General features: G+C 39.8%; 1 protein-coding gene across 3 annotated transcripts in view; it reads right to left on the bottom strand.

The window, feature by feature from the left end:
- Window positions 1–12177, bottom strand: part of MACROD2 (mono-ADP ribosylhydrolase 2) — a 2330645-nt gene that overhangs the window by 110220 nt on the left and 2208248 nt on the right. For all 3 annotated transcript variants that reach the window (XR_009496772.1, XM_025000233.2, NM_001105029.1), the window contains 1 exon segment: window positions 1456–1533. Coding sequence is in view for 2 of the 3 variants with exons in the window: in XM_025000233.2 (XP_024856001.1) it covers window positions 1456–1533 (78 nt within the window). In the remaining variant the exon portion in view is untranslated.

Here is a 12177-nt window from a genome sequence, read left to right as displayed (position 1 = left end):
CATTTAATTTTTTTGAGCAGATTTATTTATTTATTTATTTTTCATTTCACTTTTATTTTTTTTTAATTTTATTTTATTTTTAAACTTTACAAATTGTACTTCCTTTGTTATTGATCTTCAGAAAGTCCATGAGGATTTGTAGGTTTCTGTTCTCATATGAGTTTTCATTACCTTTGTCTATAAATACAACTTGTACTCTTGTGCTTTGGGTGGAGGAACTGGTTTGCATTAGGAAAACATTTTTTTTCTTTCTTTTTTTTTTTTTAAAGATGGCTTCATTTCTGTTTGTTCTATTATCTTTTCTTGGTATTCCAAGGAGATGAAAATTTAATCTCTTGGATCTACTGTCTCCATGTTTCACATGTATTCTCACTGGTATCATATTTTCTTTTCAGCAGTTGCAAATCCAATGCCTATAGACCTCAATCAGGTAACAAAAATAAATGAAGCCAGCCTGGTACAAAATTAGTGAGTAGCAAGGACTGTGGAGAGCAAACACCCCTTCTAAATGTGGCAGCTACCAATCAGGAGGAGAAGGGGATGACAGAGGATGAGATGGTTGGATAGCATCACTGACTTGATGGACATGAGTTTGAAGAAGCTCTGGAAGTTGTTGATGGGCAGGGAAGCCTGGAGTGCTGCAGTCCATGGGGTTGCAAAGAGTTGAACATGACTAAGCAACTGACCTGACTGACTGACTGACTGACCAATCACCTGATATCTAGCACTAATAAAATAAGTTGACACTTGAGCAACACAAGTTTGAACTGTGCAGTCCACATATAGGTAACTTTTTTTTCAACAAATATGTACTATGCTATGATGCTGTGCTAAGTCACTTCAGTCGTGTCTGACTCTGTGCGACCCCATAGATGGCAGCCCACCAGGCTCCCCCATCCCTGGGATTATCCAGGCAAGAACACTGGAGTGGGTTGCCATTTCCTTCTCCAAGGCAGAAAAGTGAAAAGAGAAAGTGAAGCCGCTCAGTCGTGTCTGACTGTTTGCAACCCCATGGACTGCAGCCCACCAGGCTCCCCCGTCCCTGGGATTCTCCAGGCAAGAATACTGCAGTGGGTTGCCATTTCCGTCTCCAATGCATGAAGTGAAAAGTGAAAGTGAAGTCACTCAGTCGTGTCTGACTCTTAGCGACCCCATGGACTGCAGCCTACCAGGCTCCTCCACCCATGGGATTTTCCAGGCAAGAGTACTGGAGTGGGGTGCCATTGCCGTCTCCGATATGTACTGTAGTACAACACAGTCTGTGGTTGGTTGAGTCATTGGATATGGAACTACAGATACAGACGGCTGACTATAAAGTTGTTCACCAATTTTTGACTGTGTGGAGGGTAGGCATCCGTAAATCTCAGAGTTGTTCAAGATTCCAGAGAAACTAAAATATGGATTTTATAAAATGTAATATTCCTTAGCAGAAAACAAACAAGTCCCACAACTTACCACTGGGATGCTCTTGGTCACACACAGGATGATCTGTTGCTTCACTGTCTTTTGTTATATTGTCATCCTCTGCAGAATCTGACATAACAAACAAATAAAATCTTTAGTCAGTGTTTTTAACCAGGAAATACAGCAGCCTCCAGAACTCAAAGAACAGATATGTGTTTGGGGAAAAAAATTTATTATTTAAAAAATATCATTAAAATGCTTAAATATCTTCATCAATAAATAAGCTTTTCTTAAAGTACTACATATGATGTCTTCACAAAGTTTACAAAGTAAAAATTGTAAGGATTCAGCTGGAACATCTTTTTTTACAACAAAGAAGAAAATATAAGCAGGCTTTATGCATCAGTGAAAGTCTTAGGAGAATTGTACAGAATGATATGAAAGGAAGCAAAATAGAGAAGATTAAAGGAATATAATTTTAATGTCCTTAATGCTTCCATTATTGTCGTTGTGCATATATGGGAGCCTTGAGTCCTTGAAAAGGCCAGATGCAGAGCTTTGAAATCCAGTGGTAATCAAAATCACCTTCCTCAGGAACTATACCAGTAGAACAATGGCAAAGGGGGAGCACAGACCTTCTGTTCTGTGCAACTTCACCCTGTTCCTTGTGTAGCATATTTAAACGTGGGATCAGTATAGGTTCACTTTTTTTTCTAAAATCATATGATGTGCTTTACAGGAAATAATGTGGCTATAAGGATTCCAGTGACTTATGGACTCTTGCAAAGCTAGAAACGGTCCCCTGTTGGATATTTGAGACTTCTCTGGAGGCTCTTCAAAAATCACCAGTAAGAGCATATGAGTAGATTAGTAGAATGACAGAAAATAAATCTTTCATTCATTCCACAAATATTCATTAAGCGCCAACTCTACGTCAGACATGGTTCTTGATACTGGGGAGTCAACAGTGAACAAAACAACAAATCTCTGCCCTCAAAGAGGTTACAGTCTAGTGTATGTTTTTCTCGTGGTTCAGTTCAGTTCAGTTCAATTGCTCAGTCGTGTCTGATTCTTTGCGACCTCATGGGCTGCAGCACGCCAGGCCTCCCTGTCCATCACCAACTCCCAGAGTTTACTCAAGCTCATTTCCATTGAGTTGGTGATGCCATCCAGCCATCTCATCCTCTGTCGTCCCCTTCTCCTCCTGCCTTTAATCTTTCCCAGCATCCGGGTCTTTTCAAATGAGTCAGCTCTTCGTATCAGGTGGCCAAAGTATTGGTGTTTCACCTTCAGCATCAGTCCTTTCAGTGAACATTCAGGACTGATTTCCTTTAGAATGGACTGGTTGAATCTCCTTGTAGTCCAAGGGACTCTCAAGAGTCTTGTCCAACACCACAGTTCAAAAGCATCAATTCTTCCGTGCTCAGTTTTCTTTATAGTCCAACTCTCACATCCATACATGACCACTGGAAAAACCATAGCCTTGACTAGACTGACCTTTGTTGGCAAAGTAATGTCTCTGCTTTTGAATATGCTGTCTAGGTTGGTCATAACTTTTCTTCCAAGGAATATGCGTCTTTTTAATTCTTGGCTGCAGTCACCATCTGCAGTGATTTTGGAGGTTAAATGTGATCCAAAGATACCAAAAAACCATGAGCTAATCTTGTATGCGTGTGGCCGTGGAGAGAGCAGGGGATGGCAGGCCAGCACGTCTGTTACTGACAAATGGTTTCTCTCCTGAGTTCATGCTCCTCAGTTGGGTTTTAACCCCTAACAGAGCTGAATCAGTTGGAATCTAAAATAAATCATTCTTGTTTCTCTTACCCACTTTTTTGTCCCCCCTACCCCCAAATGAGGAGACAGCTTCAAACAAACAATATGATTTGGAATACGATGAGAAAGTTTTTTTCTCCAACTTGCCACTAGCAACATTTGATGGACAAGTGAGAAACCTGGGTAGTTAACATGATTCAGATTTAATAACCAGTGAAGCAAGTATACACCCAAAGTGTATGGTTTTAATTAAATGCAAATAATTCCCCCGAGGCAAATGTTTAATTATCTGCACAGCTTCTTATTTCTTTCTCAGACTGACAATAAATTTCAAAGTCCAAATTTGGAAGCAAAACTTTAGCACAGACACATTTCCCAAACTGTTATCTCAGTCAAGTCAAACTGTTTTAAACCAGCTCCCATTAAAATATGCCTTTTTAATTTTGAACCTAACACGTGAATTAAAAAATATGATTTGAATACTTTTTCCACATGAACACTGAAAATGAACAGTTTTTAAAAGGTACTATATGGACCAGACTAAATTTAATTTTGAAAGTGTGTTAGTTTTACTAGCTTATAAAAAATGGTATCATTTGATATGTACTCTGGTACAACACTCATTTCTTTCAAAATTATCCAATATTCTGTATGCAGTTAAAATTTATTCATTTATACTTAAGAATAATTCACTAAACTTTATAATTTACTTAAACATTATGTTTCATGAACCAAATATGACCTAAGAAATGGTCTTTTGAAAAGTGATTTACAGTGAGTTTCTAAGTTAATGGTGCTATGAGTCACATAAAATGGGTGAAAGTATTTAAAAAATTAATTACTAGACTATGCCGATTTTGTCACCAAAATCTGTGTCTTTGGCAAGTTAAATGACCCTTAAATTTCAATTTCCTTGAGGAGTTGCTACAGCATTGCTAAGGCACTTTCTGATCTTATGTGCTCTAATGTATACCGTGTATTTCACTGAAACCAAGACATCATCGATTGTTATTTGCTCTATTATTTTGTGTAGAATTTAAAAAATGAGACCAAATGAACTATAACACACTCTAAATTTTAAAGATATGCCCTGATTTTGGAAATAAAATATATAAAGAACTATGCATCCTAGAAATACAATGTTTGAACATGTTCTGTGTGAAATACATGTTTTTATGTGATGACAAAGATTTCACATCACATGACCCATCACCAAAGCCACAAGTTCATCTTGTCTTGTAGGTGAGTCTTTTTTTCCAGAAATGCTTTCACGTATATACATCATTTTATTTACAGTAATAAAGGAAGATAGAAAGTATAAGCTCATACAGCAGGTGGCTGTGGAAGATTGTTCCCACCACAGTTTTTCTATTCAAAGAGCTATCTGAATTTCCAGTCTCATGAATTCTGCAAGACTATATTTGATCCTGAATGTTTTAAACCATGGCTCCTATTACACTACACATAGTCAGAGGTTTGGAATGACAGTCGAGCTTTTCTGCTTTGGAGGTGATGAAAGCTACATTCTATGTACATATAAAGTCATTATTGATAATCAAAAAGGGAAAATAAATCCAGTATATAGTCATTAAAAGAGGTTATTTTTCCTTTGTAAGTTCCATAAACTACCATGAAAACTGTAGTTGTATATACTAAATTCTTTTTTGTTGTTGTTTTGTTATTTATTATACTAAGTGCTTGAATCACCTTGGATTCACATTTTATTTAATTCTAAAAATTATCATTTGATAGTGTTCAAAAAATGTAGAAGAGCTACCACCTAATTCTGAGATTCAGTCAATGTTATTTTAATAAAGAATTTGAATTAAATTTTATAAGTAGATCATGACTTTCAAAACTCTTAAGGTCAATGTCCTATTAGACAATTTTTTCAAATGCAAATATTAAATTGAATAGCCAAGCCAAAGTTCTAAAGACAAAAATTCTAAACAGTAGGTCATTTGTAATGCAGTCAATCACACATGCCTACACAGGCTAGTACATGTATAGATTTAAGCTGTGATGATAAATGATGATACTATTGAATTTTTAATCAACATATCTAGACTATAAATCAAAATAAATATTCTTTCTTTTGAAAATGTCCCCTTAGAACAAAAGCTGTTAACCCTACAGCATCACTAAATATGCTCTAGGGGTCCACAAACCTTTTTGAAATGATATGCAAATGTGTGCTTATATTCAAATGTTCATTGTTTCTGGGAGGAGAGAGCTTCTGTGATATTCTTATGGGGATATGTGACCCCAACAAGGTTAAAATAACTATAGAAATGTATAGTGCCAGTGGCACTGCCATTTTAGAAAGATTTTTAGTCCCATAATTGAGGAGCTACAGAATTTGATGTCTATCCATAAATTCACCAGTGATGGCAATTCTTGAATTCTTAAGGAAGATCTGATTTGAGCAAATAGCTCAAAACAATATGGAGATATATTTAATAAATGAGGAGGATAATCCAGCTGTCAAAAAACACTTTGTGAATGGATGATTAACTGTCTTTAAGAACATTTCCAAGACAGGAGGTGAAGTAAATCCATCTAGTAAGAGAGGCAGTCCCTGCTTACTATTGAGAGGAGAGGCAAGAGATCATTTGGGTGCAAAAATTCTACTGGGTCCGAACAAAATAAATACCATGCGTGAACACCTACACATAAAATATTCTTGCTCTGTAAGATGTAAGCATCCTTACGTGAGTACCTTGGCTTGACATGAAAGTCACACAGAAACACAGTCATCAGGATTTTCTTTGATTCTTGTAAGCTGATTAAACCAAGGAAAACATTTATCCTGGCCTGTTCCTTTGAATAGCTGGTTTAATGTGTGAAGCAATTGGAATAAAGTAGTTTTTCTTCCAGATGAACAGTGTGATCATTCACAATAAACTAGAGTCTCTACAGCCGATTAGGGTCTCCTTGAAGCTTTGCAGTGATGAAACCTCCATACCTACAGGAAACATATATCCTGTAATATGCTTCCAGAGCATTCAAATGGCAAGGCTCTGAACTGTGTATGGTATCTGCAATGCTGGATACACAGGCTGGACTGTATTTGCCTGAAAAGGAAGCGGGTGCACAGGACAGGCTGTTGCTCTGAGCGGTGGCAGCTGAGCTATGGTTAGCCATTTGTCTCCATTATGTTCTCATTAACCCCCATTAAAAGGCGGAGAATCGTTCCCAGAGTTGCGGAATCTAGGTACTAAGAGTCTTTGAGACACAGAGGAGAGAAATACCATCCTGTCTATTAACTTCGTTTCTTTTTTTGGGGCAGCACCCTGTGGCCTGTGGGATCTTAGTTCCTCACCAGGGATGGAACCCATGTCTCCTGCAGTGGAAGTGTGGCGTCTCAAACCACTGGACACCAGGGAAGTCCCTAACTTTGTTTCTCTTAGAAAACATATTCCATATTCCAAACAGTACACCTGGGTAAACCAGCTTGTTCCAAGACTGGAGGTGATAATTCTTCCACAACTTGTTTTTGCAAATATAAGCAAATAAGAGAACTGATCATGAGTGGATGGGCACTAGTCTTGGGGTGTAATTCCAGATGTACAACTAGAAACTCCATTCACTTTATATAATCTCAGTTTCAGCATCTTAGGACCTGAGGGTGTCTAGGCAGATAATCCCAGAGAAGGCAATGGCACCCTACTCCAGTACTCTTGCCTGGAAAATCCCATGGATGGAGAAGCCTTGTGGGCTGTGGTCCATGGGGTCGCTAGGAGTCGGACATGACTGAGTGACTTCACTTTCACTTTTCACTTTCATGCGTTGGAGAAGGCAAGGGCAACCCACTCCAGTGTTCTTGCCTGGAGAATCCCAGGGACGGGGGAGCCTGTTGGGCTGCTGTTTATGGGGTCACACAGAGTCGGACATGACTGAAGTGACTTAGCAGCAGTAGCAGCAGGCAGATAATCCATCTTAAACATTTTATAATGCTAATCTGCTGAATTGTTCAAATTATCTCTTCCTTCCAGACAACTCTGTAAACCTTTCTACTCTTCACTTGCTATCTGCCTACTTGAGGTTTTACGTAGATTTCCCCTATTGATAAAGTAAAGGTTAACAGTGGGGGAAGTGGTACTGTGTGACATCAATGACACGCTGGCTGTCTTTCATTCTGCGACTCCACAAAGGAGCATCACAACGTGAAACAGAACAGCTGGATATGAAACCGGGTTGGACCATGATGGGAAAAGAAATGCTTAATTACCCTTTCCATCAAGTTAATTTTTCCCCTTTGGCGATGTAAACAAAGGCAAATCTGCTCTTGTTTGGTTGTCTGTGACCTGCTATCCTTGACCTCCATCCTCCGATGCCTTTCTGTTCTTGCCTCCCTCTCCCTTGCTAAGCCTTGCACTGCAGGCTCTCTTTATTAAAAAAGAAAGAAAGAAAACTTTGACCAGGGCACAAGCATGAAAAGCAGCTATGGCTCCAAACACAGACTGACTTGCAATTCTATTAAAATGTTCACTGAGGGACTTCCCTGGGGGTCCAGTGGCTAAAAATCCAAGCTGCCAATGGGGGTTTGACCCCTGATCTGGGAACTAGATCCGGAAGGCTGAAACTACCAGTTCCCATGCCACAACCAAAGACACCATAATGTGGATCAAGATTCCAAGGGCCACAGCTAAGACCTGGCACAGCCAGATAAACATTTGAAAAAGTAGCCCATCTATAAATCAGGGAAAAGAGAAGAATTTTGTTTACACTTTGGTTTAATTTGATCTGATAATCCTAGGTCTTTGAGACAGTACTGCTGAGAGGACCGTCACCTGAGAAGAGAGGTGGAGGGGTATTCGGATCTTCACTCTGAGCGGGGTCACAGCCTAGCGGTTGGACACTCATTGATTGTTTTATTCCACAGAGAAGCTGAGGCAACAGACAGACTCGATGTCCAGATTCATAGCTGCTTCAGCTTCTGGGCTCTGGCTGTTTTCAGGCAGGAACCTGGAAAGAGGGGCTGAGATGCCAAGACCTCACCTGCTGAGATCCAGGCATTCCTACAGTCTCCAAGGGCCCAGTCATAACCTGCCCTGTCAGAGCACAACTTTAGTCTCCTTTCCAAATGATGGAATGGGACACGTCTGTAGACTAAGACATGCACTTGGAGCCCTTGTGAGAGTGACTCATTTTATGTGAGCTTCGAAGAGCTGGAGGACTTCTCCTGAACGTCTCTTTGTTCCTCACATCCAGAAAGATCCACAGACTCACTCCAGTGAAAATGGGTGTGCTTCCTTTTTTCTGTTTTTGTTTCCCTTTGACTTTCCCATGTTATTGAATACACCTTGTAATTTGGATGGCTGCAGAAGGATTCATTATTTGGATCTGCCATAAGCTACTTTACTATTGCCTCTCTTATGAGATATCCAAATTGAATCACAGCTTCAGCCATTCTAAACAATCCTATGTGTTGGTTGTATTGGGAGTCTCGAAGCTGGATTCATTCCACTCTTCTCTTACTTTTTCTCAGCCCTAGCCCATCTCTAACATCTACAGAGAATTGATCTACAGAGAATTGATCTCTTGAGAGCTAGAGCAGTTGGAATACAGAACAAGAGAGGTCAGCTAAGCCTTACAGTAGCCAGCCTCCCCTATCCCCCATACCCATTGGACTCTCCCTGAGATTGCAACAAATGGTTCCAAGAGATGAGCTGCTTCCCAAGACTCTGATCAAAAGCACTCTTGACCCAGAAGGGCCAGAAGTACCCAGGAGCCAATGTCCAGCTTCCTGACTCCCAAAGGATCCAGGAGGTAAGATTTCACTTTCCCTGCCTCTCAGGCAAACAATTCTGAATATTCTCTATACATATCTCTGAGGAATGGCGCCCCAGTTCCCCTCGGAAGTAACCTGCTCATTACAGTACCCCTTATTGGATGTCCTCCTCACTTCCCCAAGCCTCACCTGTGGCTTCCTGGGACCACCTCCCAAATAAACCATTTGTACCCACATCCCTGTCTCAGAATTTGCTTCTGCAGAACTCAAGCTAAGACAGCCAAGATAGTCAATAACCTGTCTCTCACTACTTACTAGCAAAAACGGGAACGCTGCCTCTATTCTCCTGACTTACAGCTCTCTTATGCCACGCTGCCTTTTGTTAGGGAACATTAAGTCAGTGCCTGCCACCTAAAGAGGGGAAGTTGGGGAAAGAGGTGTTTTGTATCATATAATCCTGAGCACCAGACCACAGGTGAAAGATGGATCCTGAGCAGTCACCTTAGACTGGCCAACAGACTCTGAATTAAGGTGGCCTCTCATGAGACCTCCACCTACCAGGAGAGAACTCACATTTGGTTATGATGAAAGGAATCCACCAGCTCCTTTGACTTGGAGTGTTTCTGGTAAAATATACAGAGAAAGTTTCAAAGCAGAGAGTGGCTTAAAGGCAGAGATTTATTCAAGGAGAAAGGAGGAAACAGAAGCCATGGATGGGGCAGGAGACAGAAGTGTCAACAGTTACTTGGCAGCATCAGGGGAGTAGAAAGAGGAAAAGAAGAAAAAGTCTCGGATGCTCCCTGAGTGGATGGCTGTTAGCTGAGTTTCAGGAAGAACTGATGGAGGGGCTATTGCCTCTCAAATGACTCAGTTATTGAGGCTCAATGAAATGTTTTCCTCACTCTCTGACTTTTCAACCAATCAAGTTAACAGTCTGACTCTCATGCTGGACCTTGCAAGTTCATTTTCTAATTTTGTTGTGTATATATATATATTAAACATTTCAAAAGTGCTTTTAAAATATTATTTTAAGAATTATACTTATATCCTTTTACATCCATTTTTAAAAAAAGAACATTTACCTTTCTAGCTGTTTCCAATGTCCAGCATCCTCATGAAACTTGTACACAGATGGAAAGATAGTGGACCAAGAAACTTAGAGAAAGTTAAAGAGGGGAACAGCCTGGTCTTGCAGAACAAAACAAGTTTAATAAACTTCATTTTTAAAACTGACCCTGGTGGGGAAAAAAATTCAGGCAACATATGGTATAACAGGAAATGGGGTATATACAAGCATTTGTATGATGAGGGCAATGATTTGCCTTATATGCTGAGAAAAATGTTTTAAAACCAAACACTGTGAGATGCTATTTTATGACAACCTTGGGAAATATACTATGGATTAATGTAAAATGTTATTTTCTATTTCCAGGAAGATTTTTTAAATCTACTACTATTTTAGACTAGGTTTAACTAAGAGGTCTAGAAATCATTATAAAGGACTTTCCTAATGCAATGAATGACTTAAACAACAGAAATTTGTTTTCTCATAGCTCTGGGACTGAACAGTCCAGGATTGAGTTGTTGGCTGTTCCAGCTTCTGGTGGGCCCTCCTCCTGCCTTGCAGTAGGAAGCCTTCTTGCTGTGTGCTCACATGTCCTTTCCTCGGTGTGTGTGTTCAGAGACAGAAATTGAGATTTTTCTTCCTTTTCCTGAAGAAGCCATTAATCAAACCTAGACAGCATATTAAAAAGCAGACACATCACTTGGCCAACAAAGGTCCATATACTCAAAGCTGTGGTTTTTCCAGTAGTCATGTATGGATATGGAATTGGACCATGAAGAAGGCTGAGCGTTGAAGAACTGATGCTTTGGAACTATGGTTCTGGAAAAGACTTTTGAGAGTTCCTTGGACTGCAAGGAAATCAAACCAGTCAATCCTAAAGGAAATGAACCTTGAACATTCATTGGAAGGGCTGATGCTGAAGCTATAATACTTTGGCCACTTGATACAAAGAGCTGACTTATTGGAAAAGACCCTGATGCTGGGGAAGATGGAAGGCAAAAGGAGAAGGGGGAAGTAGAGGATGAGATGGTTAGACAGCATCACCAACATGATGGACATGAATTTGAGCAAATTCTGGGAGATAGTGAAGGACAGACAAGCCTGGCATGCTGCAGTCATGAGGTTGCAAAGAGGTGGATGTGACCTAGTGACTGAACAAGAATTGCATTATGAAGGGACCCACCCTCATGACTTAATATAACCCCAATTACCTCTCAAAGAGCCCATCTCCACATACCATTACATTGACTAGGAAAGGAGTTAAGTAACTGTTTGCCAAACACCATGTACCAATAAGCACTTCATGGGTCTTCCCTGGTGGTCCAGCGGTTAAGACCCCATGCCCCCACTGCAGCTTGATCCCTGGTTGAGAACTAAGAGCCCACATGCCATGTGGTGAGCCCAGAAGATTAAAAAAAGAAAAAAAGCATTTCAGCAGACTTCCCTGGTGGTCCAGTGGCTAAGACTTTGAGATCCACTGAAGACCCCTGGTCAGATAACTAGATGTCACATGTCACAACTAAAGATCCCATATGCCTCAAGGAAGTTGGAGATGCCGCCTGCTGCAGCTAAGACCTGGTGCAGCCTCATAATTGATAAATACATAATTTTAAAAAAGCATATCGGTACCTTAAATATTCCTGCAGTGGGACTAGGGTGAGTGGCAGAGTATCAGTTCTCTTTGTAATAGAGAACTATGTCAATAAGTTTCTGAGAAAAGAATAAACCATATTTCATCAATATTTTAATATTAACTACACATTGAAATTATTATATTTTGGATATACTGGTTAAATAGATTATTAAAATTGTTTTCACCTTTTTTCTTCCTTAATGTGACTATTAGAAAATTTAAAGTTATATATGTGGCTCTCATTTATTTCTATCAGACAGTGCTGTTTTAGAGAATTGAGTATGAGCTTGACTTACACAAATAATCAAACACATGTTTATTTAAAGGCCGGAGTTATGAAGATGGGAAATTGCAGCTTGTAAAGCACTGTCTGTCAGAAACTTGAAAATCTAATTTGGCATATAGTGATGCATCTACATATGCTGATAGCGATGGCTAAGGAGAAGAAAAGCCTAATTAGGTATAATCAGAGAGGATTTTCTGAGAAGGAATTAGAGGGAAAAAGAGAATGATAAATTTGCAACAACTATCACACTTACTTATACCCAAACAGCATCCAAGAGTTGA

Source organism: Bos taurus, chromosome 13 (assembly GCF_002263795.3).
Source record: "Bos taurus isolate L1 Dominette 01449 registration number 42190680 breed Hereford chromosome 13, ARS-UCD2.0, whole genome shotgun sequence".
NCBI classification, from domain to species: Eukaryota; Metazoa; Chordata; class Mammalia; order Artiodactyla; family Bovidae; genus Bos; species Bos taurus.
This window is presented reverse-complemented; position numbering and strand designations above follow the sequence as displayed.